The sequence below is a fragment of the Crocodylus siamensis genome, chromosome 7 (assembly GCF_052110815.1).
Source record: "Crocodylus siamensis isolate JL-2025a chromosome 7, ASM5211081v1, whole genome shotgun sequence".
NCBI classification, from domain to species: Eukaryota; Metazoa; Chordata; order Crocodylia; family Crocodylidae; genus Crocodylus; species Crocodylus siamensis.
In genome coordinates this window covers 97,881,613-97,904,439 of record NC_143401.1, presented here as the reverse complement: position 1 = coordinate 97,904,439, position 22,827 = coordinate 97,881,613, and the positions used below count along the sequence as shown (strand labels likewise).

The 22,827-nt window shown below is 64.8% G+C and overlaps 2 protein-coding genes across 3 annotated transcripts in view; both read left to right on the top strand.

Moving 5' to 3' along the window:
* Nucleotides 1-4,365: 4,365 nt before the first annotated feature.
* On the top strand, nucleotides 4,366-19,917 carry RRP12 (ribosomal RNA processing 12 homolog). The gene is made up of 34 exons (XM_090057107.1): nucleotides 4,366-4,580; nucleotides 4,669-4,856; nucleotides 4,943-5,026; nucleotides 6,787-6,863; nucleotides 7,097-7,202; nucleotides 7,517-7,633; nucleotides 7,772-7,910; nucleotides 8,276-8,403; nucleotides 8,709-8,807; nucleotides 8,900-8,991; nucleotides 9,239-9,350; nucleotides 9,650-9,747; nucleotides 9,954-10,068; nucleotides 11,332-11,474; nucleotides 11,732-11,853; nucleotides 12,181-12,245; nucleotides 13,167-13,329; nucleotides 13,621-13,775; nucleotides 14,097-14,164; nucleotides 14,371-14,464; nucleotides 14,769-14,927; nucleotides 15,078-15,158; nucleotides 15,357-15,462; nucleotides 15,611-15,718; nucleotides 15,988-16,145; nucleotides 16,500-16,591; nucleotides 16,721-16,876; nucleotides 17,039-17,184; nucleotides 17,317-17,436; nucleotides 17,852-17,901; nucleotides 18,080-18,158; nucleotides 18,436-18,503; nucleotides 19,280-19,362; nucleotides 19,518-19,917. The coding sequence occupies exons 1-34, from the start codon at nucleotides 4,442-4,444 to the stop codon at nucleotides 19,618-19,620; spliced, it is 3,813 nt and encodes a 1,270-aa protein (XP_089913233.1). The 5' UTR covers nucleotides 4,366-4,441; the 3' UTR covers nucleotides 19,621-19,917.
* Nucleotides 19,918-21,151: 1,234 nt separating this feature from the next.
* Nucleotides 21,152-22,827, top strand: part of ARHGAP19 (Rho GTPase activating protein 19) — a 32,644-nt gene continuing 30,968 nt past the window's right edge. The window contains exon 1 of one of the 2 annotated variants that reach the window (XM_090058121.1): nucleotides 21,152-21,224. In XM_090058121.1, the coding sequence (XP_089914247.1) occupies nucleotides 21,163-21,224 (62 nt within the window). In that variant the 5' untranslated portion in view covers nucleotides 21,152-21,162. The remainder of the gene's footprint in view (nucleotides 21,225-22,827) is intronic. The other variant, XM_090058122.1, reaches the window with a different exon arrangement.

Here is a 22,827-nt window from a genome sequence, read left to right as displayed (position 1 = left end):
TCTGGCGGGTCAGGGAGGTGCTATGTGCCCCCTGGACTTTTCAAAACCCTTTCCAGTACAGTCAGATCCGGTACAGTCGGATGCATCGAAACCCTTTCCGGTACAGTTGGATGCTCAGCGTGGGGCCGGTGGGGTTGTGCCTTCCTGCCCCACCTTGTGCTGCACGGGGAGGTGTGGGGTCTTCTGCAGCCCAGCGGACGGCCTGGGGCAGGGCTCTGGGCTCCAAACCCGTCTCCTGAGGGCTATGGGTGGGTCACAGAGATCTGGCTGGGGGGCACTGGGCAGTGCGGGAGTCTGTGGGGGCCTGGATGGGCACTCCTGCCCCAGCCCCAGTCCACAGTGCAGGAGGCCCTGGGGCTGATCCTGGGTGCGGGGGGTGGGGGCTGAAGCAGGGTCTCTCTGGGGCCAGGGTGGTCCTGGCCCTGTGTGAGCACAGCAGAGACAGTGCCAGTGGAGGGGACACTGCTGGGGTGGCAGGAGGTCCCCAGGTGGAGAGGACTTGTGAGGGGGGAGTGGCCCTAGGAGGGGTACAGGGCTGGAGTGGCGCAGGTGGCTCTCTGGGTATCCCGGGTGGGTGGGCAGTGGTGTCCACCTGGTCACAGCCTAGGGGTGCAGGGCAGCTGGGAGCCATGACCCCTCAGCACCCACTTGCAGGGTCGGGTTTGAAACCTCCCTCGTAGTCCTGGGGATGTGACTCTGGTCTGTGCTGGGTGCCCGGCCCTCGCAGCGCCCAGGCTGCCGGAGCAGCTGCTGTGAGCCCAGGCCCGGCTGCCTGGTGCTGGGCTCGCCGGGCTCAGGGGCCTTTGGGGAGCACGGCTGTGACCCCCAACAGACCTAGCACTGGCCTCACGGGGGGGGCGGCCTCTCCTCCCCTGGCCCTGGGCAAGGCCGGGGTGGGTCTGGGGGGAGGCTGGGCCTGTGCCCAGGGCTGTGGCAGGTTTTGCAGCACTCGCTGTGTCCCTGCTTGGCTCGTCTCACAGCTGGGGGGTTTATAGACTTTTATCTGTGGTCCTGACTTTGCACGTGGCCAGTCCACATTTATCCTGTGATTCAACAATGAACTGCGCCATGTACATAATGTGTGGCATGGCCTGGGTCTCCCATCCACGCGGTGCCCATGCCCCACTACTCAGCTGGCAGCAGCAGATGCAGACAAACTCCTTCCTCAGTGAGAGATTACAGAGGAAGGAAGGGAGGGTGAAAGTGCGGGTGATGCAAAGGCTGCTCTTGGCCACAGTGGCCTGCCCAGAGCGGATATGCTGCTACCGTGGCATTTGTGGAAGTGTTATCCCTCAGCGGGGAGGGGAGAGGGGGTTGCAAATATATTTCATAGACATTAGGGCTGGAAGGGACCTCGGAGGATCATGGAGTCCAGCCCCCCGCCCCAGGGGCAGGAAATCAACAGGGGTCATGGGATCCCAGGAAGAAAAACATCCAAATTTCTCTTGGAAGTGTTCAAAGTAGGTATTTGAACCACCTCTGGTGGCAGGCCTTGGGGACTTGGACAGTAAAGAAATTCTTCCTTATGTCCAGCCTGAACGGCCTTGCAGTAGTTTATGACCGTTCGACCTCATCATCCCTTGGGGCGCTCTCGTGAACAGATCCTGGTGAACACCCCGATAAACTTATAGGGGGCTATCAGGTCCCCCCTGAGCCTATGCTTTTCCAGGCTGAGGAGTCCCATGGCTCTCAGCCTGTCATTACAAGTATATAGCTGTACCTCTAGCACCCTGCCAAGTAACCCCTGTGGCTCACTGGGCAGACCGAAGCACACTATGACAGTTAAGCCACAAAAACTGGTTACACAATTTGCACTGCACACCCGTCTCCATTTCCGTACCCCCTCCTGCCCCAGGCCCACTGCACAGCGCACGGAGCCCCAGGGCCGGTCTCAGGTGCAGGGGGGCTGGAGCAGGGTCTCTCTGGGACCGGGGCTGGTGCAGAGCCCAGCATGGGGGTCTGGATCTCCTGCTGCTACTGTCTGGGGGGTGAACCTGGGCGGGGGCAGAACGGGTTCCTGGGTGTGCGAACGCAGCAGTCACAGCACTCTGGGTTCAGACCCCGCAGGGAAGAGGCCTGGTGCCAGGGTGCTGCCCCTGGCCCTGGGGGTGGCAGTAGGAAGCGTAACCCTGGCTGCGAGTGCTGCTGCCTGCTGACCCGGGACTGCTGGAGCTGGCAGGCCTGGACCCTTCTCACAGGCAGTGCCCCGTGCACCAGGCAGCGCCGTGTCCCCGGTGCGGTGCCCGCAGGCATCCTGTCACAGCCCATCCCACCCGTGGTCCTGCCTGCTGGCGTCACAGCCCCGGGGAGACGAGGTACCTTGCAGGGAGATGCTTGGGGGCCTCCAGCTGATCAGTGTCGGGGCCTGGCCCCCGCTGCCCTGCAGGGGACATGAACCGGCGTCTTGGGGAGGGGGACGAGGATCAGGAGTCAGCCTGGGGGGCAGAGATCTCCCAGCCCTGCAGGTGACTGGCCCCCCACCCCCCGTTCTTTCGGCACCGTCCCCATGTCTGTCTGTCCATCTCTTTGGTTTAGAAGAGGTGACCATGGCTGCCGACCATGCTAACATCGCTGTCAGCAAGCTGTATGACACATGCCCACCCCATCCCTGGCTGTGGGTGTCACAGTCCCCAGGCTGGGATGTGCTTGGGGCCCCAGGGGCAGAGGCAGCAGTGGGAGGGGGGTCTTGGGGCCAGGGGGAACAGATGGTCCTGAGTCCTGGCTTTCCCCCCCCAGCCGTTGGACGTGCAGACGCCGCCGTCTTCACCACAGGGTCCCAGTGTCCGTGCTGAGGAACAAGTTCTCTTGGACCCCGACTGAACAAGGGGGAGCAGTTGGTGACAGATGGGGGGATGAGGCTGAGTTTTTTGCCTCGGCATTCCTGAACAGGGCTCAGGATAAGTCTCCTAATGGGCTCTTAGATGGGCATCAGGGGGACACCAGCCCACCAACCGTGGATGCTGACGTGGTGCAGGCACGCAGATGGAGGGGACGTGTCGAGTCGGCAGGGCTGGACAAGCTGCACCCGAGGGCACTGAAGGAATTGGCCGGTGTCACAGCAGAGCCGCTGGCACGGCTGTTTAGGCGCTCGGGGCAGGTCCCGGAGGATTGGAAAAGGACCAGCGTGGTCCCTGTTTTCAAGATGGGGGGGAAGGAGGATCCGAGTAGTTACAGGCCAGTCAGTCTCACCTCCAGCCTTGGGAAGGTCATCTCTGCGGGAGTCCAGCGGGACAAATAATGCAGCAGGGAAACCAGCCTGGATTCATAGCAGGTGAATCATGCCTGACCCGTCTGGTTCCACTCTATGGCGGGGCCACGAAACGCTTGGATGCAGGAGTGGAGGTGGATGCTGTTTTCTTCGATTTTAGCAAGGCCTTCGGTAGGGGCTCTCATCCCATTCTCATAAATAAATGAAGAGGCTGTGACGTAGATGTGTACTTGGGCCGGTGGGTGGCAAATTGGCTCGGGGGTCGCACCCAGAGAGTGGCAGCAGACGAGTCGGTATCAACGCGGAAGGATGCGGGCAGTGGGGTCCCGCAGGGTTCGGTCCGTGGACCACATCAGCGACTTGGATGTGGGGGTGACGTGTACTCTGTCCAAGGTTGCGGACGATACTAAATAGTGGAGTGAAGGGCACGCTCCGGAGGGCAGGGAGCGAACGCAGGCGGACCTGGACAGGCTAGAGAAGTGGGCAGCACGCAATAGGGTGCAGCGCAACAAGGACACGTGCAGGGTGCTGCACCGAGGGCGCAAAACTATCCAGCGCGGACTGGCTGGGCAGTGACCCCCTCAGCCGCACGGCAGCGGAAAGGGATCCTGGCGTCACCGTGGATGCAGGATGAACACGAGTCGTCAACGCGACGAAATCACCAGCGAAGCTACCCGCGCTTGATCCCGCATCGGCAGAAGCGTGACGAATAGGTCCAGGGAGGTGACCCCTCCCCTCTGTGCGGCACTGCTCAGCGCGCACGTGGAGGGCTGCGCCGTTGCGGGCACCGCACTTCAAGGATTTCATAGATTTCATAGCCGCCGGGGCTGGAAGGGGCCCCGGGAGTTCATGGAGGCCAGCCCCCCGCCCCGGGGCAGGAAGTCAGCTGGGGTCATGGGCTCCCAGCAAGACGAGCACCCAAGAAGGGCGTGGATGGACTGGAGGCCCGGGGAGCCCACGCCCCTGGCCAGGGGCTCGCTGGCTGGGCCCCGCCAGGGCCCTGGACCCCTTCAGCCTCCGCGGGAGACGGCTGAGGGGATCTCGCCCTGAGGGCGCCTCGCGGGTAGCGGGAGCCATGCTCGCAGACGGAGAGCGGGCTTCGGCTGGGCCGCAGGAGACGCTTCCCCCCGCCGGGGGGCGCTAAGGAGGGGGCGGGCCCGACGCCGGGGCGGAAGTGCCGCGCGGCGCCGCACGTGGGTCCGTCGCTCCAGCGCGGCCGCCATCGCCGAGGCCATGGGCAGGCCCGGGCGGCTGCGGGCCGGCGCGGCGGGGCGGCGGCAGCGCTGGGCCAAGGGGCGCAGCAGCGACTGCAACCCCCGCAGCGCCCGGCACCGCCGCGCCGCCCGCGCCCGCTTCTTCGCGGGAACGCACGGTGAGCGGGGCGGGGGTCGGGCCGGGGCCGGGGCCGGGGCCGGGGCCGGGGCCTCCCGCGCTGACCCGCGCCGGCCGTGTGCCCGCAGAGCGGAGCGAGCTGACGGTGGAGGCGGTGCAGCTGCACGACGAGCTGCAGGGCGGCGCGGGGGGCGGCGGCGGGGCCCGCTCCGAGGCCTCCTCGCGCACCTTCCTGAGCGGCCTGAGCGACTGCGCGAGCGGCACCTTCGGCCGCGTGCGGCGCCTCTGGGAGTCCCGCTCCGCCGCGCACAAGGAGGTACCGGGGGGCGCTCCTCGGGGGTCTGCTGGGGCGGGTGCCCCCCGCCGGCCGGCCCGTGCTGCCCTCCCGCTCCCTGCCCGCAGATCTGCGCGGTGCTGGCGGCCGTGACGGAGGTGATCCGCGCCCAGGGCGGCAAAGAGACGGAGACCGAGTACTTCGCTGCGCTGGTGAGTGCCCGAGGGCGGGGGTCGTGCGTCGGGGCTGGGCGGGGGCACCGCACCCCCCACCCAGCCGGGCCGCAAGGACCTGCTGAGGCTGGGCAAACTCACGAAAGGACAGCTTGGGCCGGCGGAGCATGAGAGCGGTGCACGGCCCGCGGGAAGGATGGAGTGAGGACGGCCGGCGCGCGACTGGAGCTGCAGCCAGCGAGGGCGAAGAGGAGGGTTTCCACGAGCAGGGTCGGGGTAGCGCGGGTCCCCTCCTGACTCCGGAGACATCCTGGTGACAGAGGATGCAGAAGAGGCTGAAGTGCTCGGTGCCCTTTGCACCCCCGTCTTCACATGCCAGGGCAGCTGCCAGACGGCTGCGCCAGGCGGAGGAGGGGAGCAGCCCTCGGGTGAAAGATCAGGGCAGGGGCTGCTTGGAAAAGCTGGACGTGCACACGTCCATGGGGCTGGGCAGGGTGCACCCGAGGGTGCTGAGGGAGTTGGCTGGTGAGACTGCAGAGACACTGTCCATCATCTTCAAAAATGCACGGTGATCAGGAGGGGTCCCAGCTGACTGGGTAAAGTGAGTGCCCACATTTAAGAAAAGGAAAAGGGACTACAGACCAGTCAGCCTCACCTCAGTCCCCGGAGACATCATGGGGGAGATGCGCAAGGAATCCCCTCTAACCGTCTGGAGGAGAAGGCGGCGATCAGGAAGAGTCATCGTGGATTCACCGGGGCAAGTCACGCCGGACCAACCTGATGCCTTCTGCGAGGAGGTGGCTGGCTCTCTGGATGCGGGCAGACCCGTGCATGTGGTGTACCCAGATTTTAGCAGGGCTTTTGATACAGTCTCCCACAGCGTTGTCTCAGGTGAGCTAAGGAAGTACGGGCTGGATGACTGGACTGTGAGGTGGACATAAAGCTGGCCGGAGCGTCAGGTTTGGCGGGTAGTAATCAATGGCTCGACGTCTAGTTGGTAGTCGGTATCAAGTGCAGTGCCCTGGGGCCAGTTTTGTTCAACATCTTCATCAACGACCTGGAAGATGGGATGGATGCACCCTCAGCAAGTCTGCAGCTGCCAGCAAGCTGGGGGATGTGGTGGATACGCTGGAGGGCAGGGGTAGGATGCAGAGTGACTGATCCAACTTGGAGGATTGGGCCAAAAGAAATCCCATGAGGGTCAACAAGGACATGTGCAAAGTCCTGCCCTGAGGAGGGAGCGATCCCCTGCACCGGGGCAGGCCGGGGGGGGATGGGCTGGGCAGCAGCGCTGCAGAAAAGGACCTGGGGGGACAGGGGACAAGAACCTGAATGGGAGCCAGCAGTGTGCCCTTTTTGCTGGGGGACAGGACTGGAGAGGAGAGGCTGAGGGACCTGGACTGATTGAGTCTGCAGAAGAGAAGACCGAGGGGGATTTGATAGCAGCCTTCACCTCCCTGCAGGGGGGCTGCAAAGAGGATGGAGCTGGGCTGGTCTCAGTGGGGGCAGACAACAGGACAAGGAGCAATGGGCTCAGGCTGCAGCAAGGGCCATTTGAGATTGGATATTGGGAAGAATTTTCTCATGAGGAGGATAGTAAAATGCTGGAGTGGGTTACCCTGAGAGGTGGTGGAAGCTCCACCATTGGGAGTTTTCACAACCCAGGTAGACCAAGCCTTGTCTGGGATGATGCAGTTGGGGCTGGTCCTGCTTGGAGCAGGGGGCTGGACTAGATGTGACCCCCTGAGGGCTCTTCACACCCTCACTTATGTGATTTCTGACCCACATCCTTTCTCTAGATGACCACGATGGAGGCGGTGGAGTCCACGGAGTCGCTGGCTGCGGTCGCCTACCTGCTTAACCTGGTGCTGAAGCGGTGAGCGCCTCCATCTGCCCCGCACAGGCTGTTTCGGCTGCCCGGGGGCAGAGCTGTCCTGGGCCTTGTAGGGCAGTGCCGTGTGTGTGTCCTCAGGGGCAGAGGCAGCAGTGGGAGGGTTTTGGGGCCGGGGGCGTTTTGTGACCCCTCCATAGACGGCTTGGAGCACTGCCCATCTCCATGCCCGCATTCCTCCCCCATGGCCGTGCTGATGGCCCCCATCTCCACCACAGGGTCCCGGCGCCCGTGCTAAGGAAAAAGTTCTCCGATGCCTCAAAAGCCTTCATGAGCATCCTGGCCTCACAAGCCGGCAGCAGCTCCACCTCTGCCCTGCGCTGGGTGAGTGTGCCTGGGGGGCAGTGGGCACGGCCCTGGGACCCCATAACCCCTTTCTAGGGCTCCCTGCTGAGCCAGCAAAGCACTGGGTGCTGTGGGCCCTTGTGCCCCCTCCTGGAGCCTGCAGGGAGGGGTGTCAGCCCCCCAGGCGCTGCTGGCACAAGGTGCAGGCTGTTGGCACTGGGGGATGCCAGGTGCTGACCGTGTTGGTGCCCTGGCAGATGCCTGGGGGGTGGGAGGGGGCACATGTAGGTGGCTGGGGTGAGGGTCGGGGTGGCTGGGCCTCATGCCAGTGCCCTTCTGGGCGTCCCCGCCAGGTTGTCTCCTGCCTGGCCACGCTGCTGCGGAAGCAGGACCTGGCGGCCTGGAGCTACCCCGTCACACTGCAGGTCTACCACGGCCTGCTCAGCTTCACGGTGCACGCCAAGCCCAAGGTGAGTCGTCGGTGCCCCGCACCCCCCTGGAGCCTCCCTGCTGGGTCTTGTGCCCACGCTGCCCTGGGAGCACTAAGCCTGGGCTCCCTAGCTCCAGTGCCTGGCTTCAGGCGGGCTCCTCACCCGCTCCTTCCACAGGTGCGGAAGGCAGCACAGCACGGCATCTGCTCCGTGCTCAAGGGCAGCGAGTGCCTGTTTGGGGATGCGGCCCCCGAGCACCACCCGGCCGCGCGCTCCACTGCCAAGTTCTGCGTGCAGGAGATCGAGAAGGCTGGAGGTACGGGGCTCGGAGGTGGGGAGGGGTTTATGGGGGCTGGCAAGGTGTCACAGGCTGGATCATGGGCCTGTGGGGGGTCAAGGGAGGGGGAGCGGGTGGTGGAGACAACAGGGCTGTGGGGGGCGCGCGGCTCCAGGGCAGGGGCTCAGGGGAGTTGGGCCGGGGCCACGAGCCTGCAGGAGGTCGTGTGGCTGGGAGGCGTTCGGGGCTGCTGAGGGTAGTGGCCAGTGTGAGGCTGGGAGCTGAGCCCAGCCCAGCACCTGTGCTGAGCTCTGTGGGGAAGGAGGGGCAGGCCCAGCTCTGGGCTGCGGCCCCAGGGCTGCTGCTTGGGGCCATGCACGTTCAGCACCTGCTCAACCCCCCAGGCACCAAGGAGGCCACGACCACCCTGCACGTGCTGACGCTGCTGCGTGACCTGCTGCCCTGCCTGCCCGCGGCCGCCACAAAGAGCTGCTGCGAGGCCCTGCTCCGCGTCATGACCCTCGGCCACGTGGTGAGGCCCTGCCTGCGGTGGGGGGCAGATGCTGGCTATTACCAGCACGCCTCTCCCAAGCTTGTGCCCTGGGGCCGAGCCCAGGTCGGGGCTGGCAGCGAGCTGCAATGAGCAAGGAGCCCCAGGCACCACCTGGGACATAGCTGGACCCCCCCATCTCCTGCCACAGGGCTGTGCTGCAGGCTCTGCTGGGGGTCAGCCTGGTGCTGGGATGCGAGGTGGGGGACACGCACGTGCCTTGGGAGCCTGCGGGGCCCTGCCTGGTGCCAACAGCTCCCTGCACCCCGATGCTGTGTCTCTTGCAGCTGGTGACGGCGTGCGCCATGCAGGCTTTCCACGGCTTCTTCAGCGCCCAGCCCAGCCCTGCCTGCCTCCCTGCCGAGCTCAATGCCCAGATCATCACGGTGAGTGCGGTGGGGCGGGGGTTGCTGGGGCAGGGGGACCAGGGAGAGGGGCCGTGGCCAGGCCCTGCTCACCCCCTCTGCCCTGCCCGCAGGCGCTGTACGACTACGTGCCCAGCGAGAGCGACCTGCAGCCCACGCTGGCTTGGCTTGCTGTCATGGAGAGGGCCCACGTCAACCTGGTCGGGTGCGATCTCTTGACATGCTGGGGTGGGGGCAGCGGTCCCTCTACTCACTCTCTGCCTGGGAGCCTAGTGCTGGCCTGGCTGGAGGCTCTGGGGTCTCGGCTTGGCCTCGTGCAGCGGCTCTTGCTGTTCTGGTCCAGTCCAGCCTGGAAGCGGCCAGGGGAGGAGGTGGCTGGTGCCAGGCTGCTGCGTTCAGGGTTGGGGGGCAGGGGTTGTGCAGGGGCTCTGCTAGCCCCACCTATGTTGCAGGCTGCAAAGGGAGCTGTGCTGGGGGCACCTGCCCCGGCTCTTCGCGGCTGCCATGACCTGCCTCCTGTCGCCGCACCCCCAGGTGCTGTCAGCCACCGCACAGACCCTCAAGGTACCTGCCCCAGGGCACACGGGGGTCATGGGCATGTCTGGGAGCCCAGGGCCAGGGTAGGGCCTCTGCCCCCAGGGCTCTGGGCTGATGATGCATTGCACGCTGGGGCAGGGGCTGTAGTCTCCAAGCCGCTCGTTCCTTCATGAAGGGCTGGGAGCCAAGCAGGATGGGGCACTGGATCAGGGCAGCCCCAGGGGCAAGGGAGCTGGCCTGGGAGTGGGGGGAGGCTTCAGAGGCAGGCTCAGAGCATGAGGGAGGTGGAGACAGTTCCAGGGGTCCCATCTGACTGGCTCCTGCAGGTGCTGCTCAGTGAGTGCGTGGCCCCCCACGTGACCGAGTTGGGGCCTGTTTCCACCTCCGCCTCTGGCCCCGCCGCCTCTCTCTGCAAGATGTTCAGGTACAGGGAGAGGGCTAGGGCTGGGGCTGCCTCTGGGGGGCCTTGGGTGCTCTGTCCCCACCCCCGTTCCTTGCATCCAGGCTCTCACAGCTGGAACAAGACCCCTCTATTCTGCTGGTGCCTCTGGCGACCCCCCCCCCCCCCCTCCCCACTGCTCCCTGCCCTGCTGGGGGCTGTGCTGAGCCCCCTACCTCCTGTCCATGCAGGGCGGTGGAGGAGGGGCTGACGTACCGGTTCCACGCGGCGTGGGCACCCGTGCTGCAGGTGCTCCGGGCCTTCTTCGAGGCATGTGGGAAGCAAGGACACCCCGTCATGAGGAAGGTGAGGGGCTGGGGCAGGGGTAGGGGCAGGGAGACTGTCCCTGTTAAGAATCATAAGACACGAGGGTTGAAGGGACCTTGGGAGGTTGCATCTAGTCCAACCCCCTGCTCGAAGGTGGACCAGGCCCAACTACATCCCAGGCAAGGCTCCAGATGTGGCCTCCCCAGTGCTGAATAGAAGGAAGAATCACTGCCCTCCACCCGCTGGCAGCGCTCCTACCAATGCAGCCCAGGATGCCGGTCGCCTTCTTGGCAGTAAGGGCACACTGCTGGCCTGTTACCAGATTTATAAGACTTTAGACTTGGCACTGAATTCACAGATAGTTTTATAGTTTGTAGGGTCGGAAGGGACCTGAGCAGATCATCAAGTCCGACCCCCTGCCATGGCAGGAAAGAGTACTGGGGTCAAACGACCCCAGCAAGGTGTTCATCTAACCTCCTCTGAAAGACCCCCAGGGTAGGAGCCAGCACCACTTCTCTTGGAAGCTGGTCCCAGACCCTAGCCGCCCTGACCGTGAAGTACCGCTTCCTGATAGCTAGCCTAAACCTACCCTCTGCCAGCTTGTGACCGATATTCCTGGTCACTCCTGGAGGTGCTCGGGGGAGCAGGGACTCCCCAATGCCTGCTGGTCCCCCCTGACTAGCTTGTAAGGGTAAGGATTCTCTCATGTCACCTCTTGTGAGGTTCGGTGATGATGCAAATTACTTTGGAACAAAGGTAGGAGCAGGATCTCAGGTTCCAGGTGGTTAGAGTTGCTTCTTCCTTGGGAATTTATGAAGATGTCATTTAAAAAATGTAGTTCCCCGCTTTCTTTGGTCCGCCAGCCCAAGCAGTCTGGGACCCTCCCCTGCTCCCTTAGCTCAGTCTGCAACATACCCATGTGATGATTGTGCCATGCTTCTTGCCAACAGGTTCATATTCAGCTTATTGTCTAAGGCAACCCCAGGTCCTTTTCTGCAGAGCTGCTGCGTGACCATTCGGTCCCCAGCCTGCACCGGTGCATGGGATGGCTTCTGGCCTCATAGGTGCCTTGCACAGAGCACAGCAGTGATGACGCTGTCTGTACAGGGCCTGTGCTCACACATGGGCCTGGGCCATCCAAAGCTGCCCTGAGGGTTCCCAGGGTGGGAGTCCAGTGGCCGTCTCAGTCTGGGGGTGCATCTGGCAGCAAAGGGCACCAGGCTGGGCTGTGGTCTGTCATGCGGTGGCCACATACACATGACCATGCCCCCCCACGACCATGCCTTCACCCCTTCCCTCCAGTTCCTGCAGTCATTGTGCGACCTGCGCCTGTCCCCGCACTTCCCCTACACAGCTGAGCTAGATGAGACAGTGGGGGCTGCTGTGGGCACCATGGGCCCCGAGGTGGTGCTGGAGGCCATGCCCCTGGGCATCGACGGCAGGGAGTGAGTATGGCTGCACCGTAGGGGCTGGGCCTGGTGGGAGCTCCTGCCAGGAAGGGGCGGCGTGTGGGGGAGGCAGAGGCTCCTGGCTCAGGTGGATGAAGCCCTTTCCCCCAGGCAGCTGCGGCCAAGAAGAGCCGTGGAGAGGGAGGGGAAGCAGCTCCTGCCCACGGGAGCAAGGGGCTGGCACCTGTGGGGCCTCGTGGCACCAGCCCTGGCTTGCCTGGGCCCAGCCTGGCTGACCTGCACCCTCCTGCCAGGGAGACGCTGGACTTCCCGCGCAGCTGGCTCCTGCCCGTGCTCCGGGACCACATCCGCGGCGCCCGGCTTGGCTTCTTCACCAGCCACTTCCTGCCCCTGGCAGCCGCTCTGAAGGGCAGAGGTAAGGGGTGGGGTGGGGTGGGGTGGGGGGGAGAGCTCCGGGGTCCCCCGCGTCTGGCTGTGCAGGGCTTCCCTGCCCCTGGGTGAAGCGGGCAGCGCCAGGCAGTGAGGCAGGTGCCACTGGGGTAGAGGGGGCAGGGGGTCCTGCTGGCCCTACCCCCAGGCTGAGCCTGCTTGGCCCCCATGTCCAGCTTGCCCAGCCTGTCTCCCCAGTGTGGGCCTCTTGCTCTCTAGGGCCCAGCTGCCCCCCTCCATGCCCCAGCTCTTCCTGCTGCCCCCCTGGGGGGTCCGCTCCCACCAGTCTCACAGCTCATTTTCTCCACTGCAGCTGTGGAGCTGGCTCAGGACGGGAAGACGCTGGAGTCCAAGATCTATGACACGCTGCAGGGGCAGGTGAGCAGTGACTCCCTGGTGAGGCCAACAGGTGCCCCAGGGTCCTGGACGCAGGGCCTGTGCCAGGCTCGGGCACAGCTGCTGCAGCCCTGGTGCAGGCAGCCGTGGAGTGGGGGGATGTGGGGGTGGGTGCCAGGGTCCCCTGGGGAACGTGAGACCTTTCATGGCTCAGTCCAGCCCAGTGTCCTGCCTCTTACCACAGTGGAGTCAGATCACGAGATGCTGCAGGGGAGGATGGGCCAGGCCAGGCTTGTCTCGCTGTAGCTTGCAGCGCTGGGAGGTTTGGAGCTCTGCACAGAGCCTCCCACTGCTGTTTGCCATGTCTAATACCTGCTGGTGGGACTTTATTTCATAACGTCCCAGGGCCATGGGGCTGGCAGGGACCTGTGGGTGTCAGAGTTATGGACAGTGAGGGTGGAAGGGACCTCAGGAGGGCACATCTAGTCCAACCCCCTGCTCCAAGCAGGGCCAGCCCCAACTACAGCATCCCAGCCAAGGCTTTGTCTAGCCGGGTCTTAAACACCTCCAAGGAGGGAGACTGCACCACTTATCTGGGGAGCCTGTTCCAGTGCTTGACTGCCCTCCTAGTGAGAGAGTTTTTCCTAATATCCAGCCTCAACTTCCCTTGCTGCAGCCTGAGCCCATTGCTCCTTGTCCTGTCAGCTGCCCCCACTGAGACCAGTCCAGCTCCATCCTCTTTGCAGCCCCCCTGCAGGGAACTGAAGGCTGCTATCAAATCCCCCTTCAGTCTCCTTTTTCCTTCTCGTCACATCTAGTCCAGCCCTGTCCTAAAGCAGGTTCAGTCCTATCCAAACCAGCCCAAACAAACCCCTAATACTTGATGGGCCTTTTACCCTCCCCGGCTCCAGCACCCAGAGTTCGGCCTCTTCTCCAGGGTAGGTCTCTCTGTTCACTTTCCAGGTGTGGTCGCTGCTGCCTGGGTTCTGCCGGTGGCCCACGGACGTGGTGAGCTCCTTCAAGGGGCTGGCGCGCACCCTGGGCACGGCCCTCAGCGAACGCCCCGACCTGCGCCTCCCCGTGTGCCAGGCCCTGCGCACTCTCATCACCAAAGGCTGCCAGACGGGTGAGGAAGGGGTGGGTGGTACAGACCAGCATGGCTGGGGACCTGGTGTCATGCCCCCAGGGCAGGGGAAGCTGGGAGGGGGGTGAGGCTGAGACAGGGCTCAGCTTCCAGGACCATTGTATAACGCTGAGTCCTCCCAGTCCTGCTCTTGGGCAGGCCCCCTGCCTCTCGAAGGGCAGGCCTGGCACGTGCAGGGGTCACCCTGCAAGCCCTGGAGGGGGAACATGGGCAGGTGCTGAGGCCCTGGGCCCAGCACAGACCCTCACGGACTCACTGGTCTCTGCCCCCCAGACGCTGAGCGGACCGAGGTCGGCCGCTTTGCCAAGAACTTCCTGCCCATCCTGTTCAATGTGTACAGCCAGCCTGGTGACGACGGGCGCAGCTCGGCACATCGGCGTGCCGTGCTGGACACTGTCCGCACCTACCTCACTGTCACCGAGCAGCAGGTGAGGGGCAGCGCGGGGCGGCCTGTTGGTGCCTTTGTGGATAGAGAGGGAAGGACCTGGTGCCACAGGATCCGCGCAGCCCTGGGCTGGGATTGCCGTGGAAGCTGGGCAGAGCCGTGGGGAGGGGAGGGGAGCGTGGATGCAGCAGGGCCTGAACGAGCTGGAGCAAGAGACCCGAAGGGACTGAGCTAAGACCCAGGACCCCCTCCATGCTCAAGCCCAGAGGGGCCGGACCAGGTGCAGCAGGGGGCTCGGCATCTGGAAGAGCTGCTGCTGGAGCTGACCAGTTACTGGCCCTGACCTGGCCCTTGCTCTCTGCAGCTGGTGTGCGGGTTCCTGCAGAAAGCCAGCGAGAAGCTGAGCGGCCCCGACAGCTCCGAGTTCACCAGGTAATGCCTGCTCCCTCCCGGTGAGCCCCAGGTGCTGCCTCCCTGGGGCATTGGGCACCCCCACAAGGGCTGCGCTCACCACTGCCTACCCAGGCAGGTGGCTGCCTCTCCCTAAAGCCCCCTGTTCCCCATGGCTGTTCACTGGAGGGAGTGGAGCTGGGGAGCAGCGCCCAGGCCAGTCCCAGACTCACCCCTTCCCCACGCAGGCTGTCCATCCTGGACCTGATCGTGGCCATGGCACCCTATGCTGACGAGCCGACCCTGGGCACCCTGTACCGCACTATCCAGCCCTCCCTGCAGGTGAGTCACGGGGTGAGAGCTTCCACCCTGGGTGGCTCAGGAAGAGGGGCTGGGGTGCTCCAGGCTCGGGGCAGGAGGCCCTGGGCTGGAAGGGTTTGTCTTTCCAGGGTCTCCACCATAGGTCGGCTGGGGTGGAGGTGGGATCCCTGGGTGCTCCAAGCTGCTGCTTCCTGGAGGGAAGATGGGGGGCGTGCATGGCCCCTGCAGCCCTCCCCAGCTCAGCAGGGGCCTCTCCGCATGCTGGGAGAGGGACGGGGCAGACACAAGTCCCCTAACCAAGGCCATCTGGGCGCTGCCTCTGCAGACTAAGGAGCACGGGGTGCAGAAGAAGGCGTACCGGGTGCTGGAGGAGGTGTGCGCGGCATCCCACGGCCCCTGCCAGGCCTTCATCCGCAGCAACCTGGGGGAGTTGAAGACCGTCCTGCTGGACTCCCTCAAGAGCGCCGCGTCCCCCGCCAAGAGGGTACAAGGCTGGGTGGGGTGCAGGGGAGGCATGTGCTGGGTGGCCAGTGTCCCTGGAGCCTCACCTTGGGGGCACATAAGGCACTTGGCTGGATGTGTGGAGCAGGGCCTGGGCCTGACATCATGGCACTGTCCCTATCTCCGTCCCCAGCCGCGGCTCAAGTGCCTGTTACACATTGTGAAGCAGCTGACGGCCGAGGACGAAGCCTTCATCACGGCTCTGGTCCCAGAGGTGAGGGGGAGCAGGGCTGAAGAGCCGTTCCTGGATTAGTTTCTGGTTGGGGCTGGTCGAGGCTCCAGCACTGGAGCTGATGCCTGCTCTGGCCATGGCTGCTCCGTGGGGAGCTGCCCCCAGCTCTGGCGGAGGCCTGGGCCAGCCTAGGGGCAAAGGGTGGATCTGTGCTGGGCGCTGAGGGTGTCGGTCCCCCAGGTGGTCCTGTGCACCAAGGAGGTGTCAGTGGGCGCCCGCAAGAACGCCTTTGCGCTGCTAGTGGAGATGGGCGAAGCCTTCCTGCGCTTCGGTCCTGCCCCACAAGGTGAGACCCCCCCCCCCCCCCAACACCCTGAAGCCCACCCTCCAGGTGTTGGGCCATGGACTCGCTATGGTCCCCGGTGCCGAGATTCCCCATGCCCTCCCGCGGTGGTGGGGCGAAGCCCCCCGCTGACCTGGCTGCCGCCCCGCAGAGGCCATGCAGCGGTTCCTGCTCCTCGCCTACGCGGGGCTCACGGGCTCCGTCACCATGATCAGCTGCACGCTGCTGGCGCTCACCCGCCTCCTCTTCGAGTTCAAAGGTAAGGCTGAGGTGTGGGGGGGCCTGTACACTGCAGGGCAGCTGGTTGTGGGCATGGGACTCTAAGGTTGGAGGGGCCTGGGGCTGAGCCCCTTGAGGATGCAAAAAGGGCTCTGCAGTCCCATGGTGCTGTGGTGGGGGGAGCAGAGTTCAGGGGTGCAATGTGGGCCCATCTAGGGGATCTCTTGCTGGGACAGCTTGTCCTGGCCCCTGCTGGGGCCAGAGTCCCTCTGCCAGGGTGGGCAGAGCTGAGCCATGCCTGCCCTACAGAGCACCTGGGCCCGGGTGAGACGGGTCAGCTGCTGCAGAGCGTCTGCCTGCTCCTGGGCTCCCGCACCCGCGACGTGGTCAAGGCCGCACTCGGCTTCCTCAAAGCCGCGCTGTTGCTTGTGGACATCAAGCTGCTGACCGCACATGTCCCCACCATGGTGAGTCCAACGGGGGGTGGAGCACATCCTTCCTGCCACCCCAGCCCTGCCCAAAAGGGCTCCCACAGTGGGGGACAGGGCTCCCTTTCCAGCCCAGTGGCTGAGCTGCCCCAGTTGGGTGCACAACCTGCCTGGGGGGGCAGCAGCAGGGCCGTATCTCGGGGAAGAGTCCTGGGTGGGGGTGTTGGGGATCGGCTCTTTCGGGCGGGGGGGGGGGGGGGGAGGAGGGAGGGGGGCCTGTGGTCAGGGTGGTGGCGGGGCTGGGGAGGAAGGCAGGGAGGGATGGGATGGGATGGCAGGGTTATGGGGGCCAGGGGCTGTGGGGGGCAGGCCTAATGACCCCTGTCCCGGCAGCTGGAGGCCGTGGGGGCCCTGTCGGACGACATGAGGCGTCACTTCCGCACGAAGCTGAAGAACCTCTTCACCAAGTTCATCCGCAAGTTCGGGTCGGTTGTGGAGGGGGTACGGGGGGCGCAGCTCCAGCTCGGGCCTTCTGTGGCGCTCAGGGCTGGGGGGTGGGGGCTGCAGCCAGTGCGGTGTCCCAGGGGAGCTGTCTGACCCCCGTCTCCCTGCAGCTTCGAGCTGGTGCAGGGGCTGCTGCCGGCCACGCACCACAAAGTGCTGCTAAACATCCGCAAGGCTGAGGGCCGCGGGCGGAGGCAGCGCGCCCTGCGCCAGGCCACTGCCCGCGAGCAGGACCCCGAGGCGCTGCCGAGACCCAGAGGGGACAGGTGAGGGCAGGGGCTGGGGGGACCTGGGGTCGGCTCTGGTTCCACTGGGGGAAGAGCATGGGGAGCCCTGGGGTCGGTGCCCCAGATGCTGGGGGGTGCAGTGGGGGGTGGCTCCGGCCTCTCGCCCCAGCCTTGTTAACCCTTCACTGTCTCTGGCCCCAGCATGGAGGAGGTCCTGGCTGACTCAGACGAGGAAGAGGAGGAGGAGAGGGGGCCAAGGCAGCCCCAGGGCCAGGCGTGGCTGAAGGAGGGCGCAGGGGACGAGCCCCTCAACTTCCTGGACTCCAACGTGGCACAGCGAGTGCTGGGTGAGGAGCGGGGCCAGGGCAGCGGTGGACAGCAGGGCTTGGGAAGTGGGGCTGTGTTCCTGGCTGGACTTTGATCCTTCTGCAAGGGGGGCCAGCACTGCCCAGGCGCTGACCCCTCCTCTGCTCACGCAGCCACAAGGCCGGGCAGCAGCCGGGCCGGGAGAGCGAGCCACGACTTTGGCGTATCAGAGGATGGGCGTCTCATCATCCGCGAAGACGAGGATGAGGACAGGGAGGAGAGCAGAGCCAGAGGTACTGGAGGGGGCTGGGGGGTGGCCTAGGGCCGTAACAGAGCCCTATGGGGCCCCTTGTCCTGGGCTGGGGCCTGTCTGCCTGGGGCACGTGGCTGGGGCAGCACCAGCTCTTGACCCCCAGCTGTCACGGTCGCTGCAGCAGCTCCTGGCATGTGGCTTGCAGAGGCTGCCCAGTGCTGGGGGCACAAGCCACCTGCTCTGCCCTCATTGGGAGCATTGACTGGGGAGTTGCAAGGCCCCAGGACCCTGGGCAGCCCCACCCAGGGTCCAGCCCGCTGTGTCCAGGCAGGAGCCTGGTGTTCCCCACCTGGGGCAGGCCAGTCCCTGGGTCGTGGGGGTGCTGTGATGGGGCCCAGGCCCCAGCGCAGGGTCTTGGCCTTGTCCAGCTCTGACCGGGCTGTTTCCTGCTGCAGACGTGGACAAGGAGACGGCCGACCTGATGCAGGACGTGGGGCTCCGGAGCGTGAGTGTGGGGTGACGGGATCTAGGGGCTGGAGCTGGCACCTGGACCTTTCTCCAGGCCCTTTGGGCAGGTGTCCCTGAGCCCTTGGCCCCTTGGAGAGGATCTGGGGGAGCCGGGGCCTGGGGTTGAGCTGGGCGGTAGCAGGCTCCCTGCTGAGCCACCCCCTCTCCCTCTGCAGAAGAAGGCCCAGAAGCGCCGGTTCCGCGAGGAGGCAGGTGATGAGGAGCTGGAGGGCGATACCGCATCGCACTACAGAGGTACTTCCCCCATCCCTGCTTTGGGCCCTGTAGTGTCTGTCCTACCCTACCATTCGCCCTGGCAGAGCAGGCTTGTGTCTGGGCACGGCTCGGCTGGTTGCACAGGGGCTGGGGCAGGAGCTCAGTCAGCCCCCTGACGCTGGGACCCTTGGCACCATGCTCCCCTGGGGCTGCAGCCTGGGCAGGACCCCATCCTTCACGGACGTGTGATGTGCGTCCCCACTCCACGCCACCATGTCTGTGCCCTGCCTGACCTGCCCTGTGTCTTGTGTTGCAGCGGGAGGTTCTGGCATCCACCGGCCGCTAGGCAAGGAGACGGCGTTTGGAGCCGACTACAAGTCCAAGGTAAGGCTATGGCACCTGCCCCCGGGGCAGTGGGGTTGGCACCACCTTGGATAGCCCCTGTGCTGCGGTGCCGTCTGTGCCCTGCCCTGGAGCCCTGGGTGCAGCCAGAGGCAGCTGCCCAGACCCAAGACACTTGGGCCCAGCCTGGGGCTGCAGCAGGCATGGGGCTGTGGGGTCATGTGTAGTCCAACCGCTGCCTGATCCTGTCCCAGCCGGCCCAGAGAAACCCTGTGCCGCAGTCGCCTTGGCCTCAGGATACGGGGGGACTACAGCCATGAAAGTCCTGCTGCTGCCAGGGGGGTCATGGGTGCTGCAGAGGGCCCGGGCCATGCCTCCACTGCAGCAGAAGTCAACCCCCAGTGCAAACCAGTCTGAGCAGGGGGGAAATCCCTTCCTGCCCCAGTGCAGCGTGGGGCTGAGCCTGAGCGCAAGGACAAGACCCTCCAGCCAAGGCCTGCGGGGTTGGTGCCAGCAGGAGCATTGGCCCAGCCCAGCCCCATCCTGGGCTGCAGCAGCACCCGGCGCTGCTGGGAGAGGCTTCAAAACCCCCTGCTTAGGAGGTACCATGGGGCTGTGCCCCCTCAGGCTCTCTGTCCATCCCTTGAGCCCACACTCCTGCAGCAGTCTCGGTGGGTTTGGGGACCCCCCCCAGGGATACTGCTGCTGGCTCCATGTGGCCAGGGCCCAGGTGCAGGGGGAGGGGGCACCAGTCCCCACCAGGCTGGCAGCTTCCCCAGGCTGCGTGCGTGTGGGAACACTGTCTGTGTTCTCCGCAGAAAGGCAGAGGCGATGTGAAGAAGGCCGGCCGGCCAGACCCCTACGCCTACATCCCCCTCAACAGGGCCAAGCTCAACAGAAGGTATGGCACGGATACTCACCTGGGCGGATGCACCCAGTGCTCTTGCCCATGGTTGGGGTGGTTCATGGTGAGAGCTGGGTTAGGTCCCAGCTTTCCTGGATCTCTGAACTGTGCTGGTGACCTGCCCTGACCTAGATCTCATCCTTGTCCCGCAGGAAGAAGGCGAAGCTGCAGGGGCAGTTCAAGGGCCTGATGAAGGGGGCCCAGCGCGGTGCCCAGGCTGGGCGCAGGCATCGCCCCAGGGAGCCTAGTGTGTGAGGCCTGCATGCACCCTGCCCCGACACCCGCCCTCGCCCTCGGGGAGCCAGGCTGGGGATAGAGGTAGCAGGGAGAACCTGCCTGTAGCCCCCATGCAGCCTCCCACATCTGCCTGCTGTGGGCACAGATGTGCCCTTGGTTGCCAGCCTGGGAGGAAGGAGCAACAGGTGCAGCACTGCCTGGTGCCCCTTGGCGCGTGTGTGCATGCGTGTGTGTGTGAGAGTGAGTGACTGGATCTGATCGGGTCCGTCTGTGCAGAGCCCACATAGTGGGGAGCAATAAATACGGTTCCCTGTGGCCTGATCTTGCACCGTCCTTCTGCCCCCACCCCTTCGCTCGCGGACCAGGGGGTTGCAGAAAGCGCTGGAGGGAGCAGAGCTGCTCTGCCACCATAGGTGTGTCCATCACACGGCACGTGCTCCCATGCTCAGAAATGCCTGCGCTGCCTCGCAAGCCAGACTTGCTCCTGTCCTGTTGACTAGGCAGCCCAGGGCCTCTCTGGGCTGTAGTCCAGTGGTTCAGGAATTCGGGGATGCTATTTTTGTCTGACATTCATTATTTGTACGGCTCCTCACCCAGCCCGGGCAGCTGCTGGGTGGCAGACGGGGTGTGTGAGCCCCTGAGCTGTGGGGGCCTGGCACTTGCTCCTACCAGTGCCCCATGATGGGCTGCAGCCATGCCACCAAGCACCAAAACCCCGTCCTGCACCTTCTAGTCCCTGTTCATTACCTCGTTCACCCACTATAGGAGCCTAAGGCGCTCCTGTGCGCCCGGCAGCCAGGCATCGTCTCTCCCAATCCCCTTGTCTTTAAACCCCACCTTTGGGGACAAGACAAACTCAGTTCATTTGCTGTTTTTGCTGGAGGATCTGCTGCTCCTGTCCTTCTTGCTGTCTTCCCATCTGCTTGTCCTCGTCGCTGTCCATTTCCCCCGTGCCACATGGAGCAGAAAGGGGTGGGGAGCGGCAACCAGCCCAGCCCGGGGGCCTGGGACCCCCATGGCAGAGCACGGGCATCAGTAGTTCCCAACCTTGGGGTTGCATCCCTTTTTGGGCTTGCCTCGATTAAAAAATGGGGTTTCAAAGACACTGAATGATGATGAAAATCACAGAAGAAGGTGGAAGTGGGTTCCTGAGCAGGCTGGCAGCTTGCAGGGGGTGCACACTTGCGGCAGCTGGGCAGTGTGGAGAGCAGCTTGGTCTATGGGCAGGTGGGGAAGCAGACTGAGACCCCAGCGTGGGAGTGGGGTAGGGGCTGGGTTAGGGGAGCAGGATGCAGCTGTGGGCACCTGAGGCTCCCCGTCTGTGTGCCATGTTGCGTCCTGTCACCCTGGGCTGGGGGTTGCCCCACTCCTCCGCCCCGCCACCCTGAGGGCGTGGCTTGCTGTAGTTTTCCGCCCCAGGGAGGGAAACTACAGCCCCCAGGCTCCTTTGCGCGGGGGCCTCCAAAGCTGGCGCGCGGGACGCCTGTTTTCCGTTCGAACCGGCCAATGGGGGCGCCGCTCCTCAGAGCAGAAGGGGTGGGGCGGGGCCTGCTCCAGCCAATGGCGAGGTGGCGCGGCCGGTATGAAATGGCGGCGGGGGCCGAGCAGCAGCGGGGCGTGAGGTAGGCTCCGCGCGGGGACCGGACCGGACCGGGGCGGTGCGGGCTGTGCTTCACTCCCCGGGTCGCGTCCTGCAGCTCGCCGCGCTGAGTGCCCAGGAGCGGCGCCCCGCCCCGCCGGGGCCCTCGCTCCGCCTCCTGCCGCCCGCGCTGACCCCTGCCCTTCATCTGCCGCCCCGCGCATTCCTGCCGCGCCGGCCTCGCACAGCAGGGCCCTTGTCCCCGACACGCGGCGCATTGTCGGAGCGCGTGGGTGCCTGCCAGCCGGGCCCTCGTCGCAATTACCGTGGGCGATGCCCCCGCCTCATTACTGCCTGCCCGGCGCTGGGACGCCTCGGGAAGGCTGCCACGACGGGGGCAGGGAACCGCTCTCCTCCGCTGGCTGTGCGGGGCTCTCGCGGCCGGCTTGCCTCGCGTCCTCGTGGGGCGGCCGAGGCTGCGCGGAGGTGCCGGGAAGGCTTTGGACTAGGTGACCCTCGAGGCGCCACGCAGCCCTGCCAGTCTGGGGAGCGGGCGGCCAGAGCAGCGACCGTGCAGCAGACGTACAGCTCCACTGCGAAGCCTAGCCGGGGGCCGTGGCCCTCGGCCGCCCTGCCTGCCCTGCGCCTGGCCACAGCTGGCTGGCTGCTGGAGGCCCCTTCCTCCGCAGCAGAGGCCCTCTCCCTTCTCTGCTGACCAGAGTCTCGGACTCCTCTGGGCTCCAGTGGCACCGAGTTATCCGAGCTCCTCCCTACCCTACCCTGGGCTCTGCGACTTCTGCTTCTGGGGACAGCCCCGGTGCCACCTCACGCCTGTACCAGGGCTTCCAGACACTGTCCCTTCTGCGTGACCTGGGGCAGAGCCAGCGGGAGTGTGTCCTGGCTAAGTGGCAGGAGCAGATAGAGCTCCTTATCCTTCTCCTGCCTGCCTGCCTGCCCTGTGTGAGGGGTGCCAGAGCCTGTGCTGTGCTGTGCTAGGGCAGGGTGGTAGTGGCCCAGCTGCATGGGCTTCGCCTGCTGCCGTGTTTCCCAGGCTGGCAGAGCTCACTGGATCCCTGGCCTCACCGGGTGGCAGCTCTTGCCAAGAGCAAGTTGTATTTTCTGGTCGTGGCAAGAACACGGCATCTCTGCTCCTCGGGTGCACCTCACTCTAGGAAACGCTTGGCCTGGGTCACCCTGTTGGATCGCTGCAGCTGCACTCTGGGTTTTCCTCATCTGGAAAGCAAACAGAGCAGTGTGATAAGATGCCTATTAAGCAATTGCTGTGGAAGTGCTAATGTGTTTGATTTTTGGTCCATAAAGCCTTAGCAGACTTGAGGCCCAGCCAAATCACCAGCTCTGGCTGATAAGGCAGGTGCGATCCCCTTAACCAGGAAGATCTCGTGGGCCCTGAGCTAACGTCTCTGTTTTGCCAAAGATTCCCTTGTGAGTATTTTGGGCTTTTCATAGGTCACTGCCTGTTGCAGGCCAGAGCTGACTTCTGGGCTGGCCGGTGCCCTTTAAGACTGGAGGAGGCCTTTTGGGGAAGAGCCTTAAACTTCCCTCGTCTGTGTGGCACTTATGGCTGTGTAAAGATGTAGTGACTTTCTGTCGGCCCCTTTAGCTACCTTGTACTGCAGTGCTAAGCC

Excerpts from the sequence above, each read along its gene's own strand:
- RRP12 (XM_090057107.1), top strand. The coding sequence starts at position 4,442 with ATGGGCAGGCCCGGGCGGCTGCGGGCCGGCGCGGCGGGGCGGCGGCAG. Across the intron at positions 15,159-15,356 it reads TCACGGCTCTGGTCCCAGAG|GTGGTCCTGTGCACCAAGGA; the intron begins GTGAGGGGGAGC and ends TCGGTCCCCCAG. Across the intron at positions 16,592-16,720 it reads AAGTTCATCCGCAAGTTCGG|CTTCGAGCTGGTGCAGGGGC; the intron begins GTCGGTTGTGGA and ends GTCTCCCTGCAG.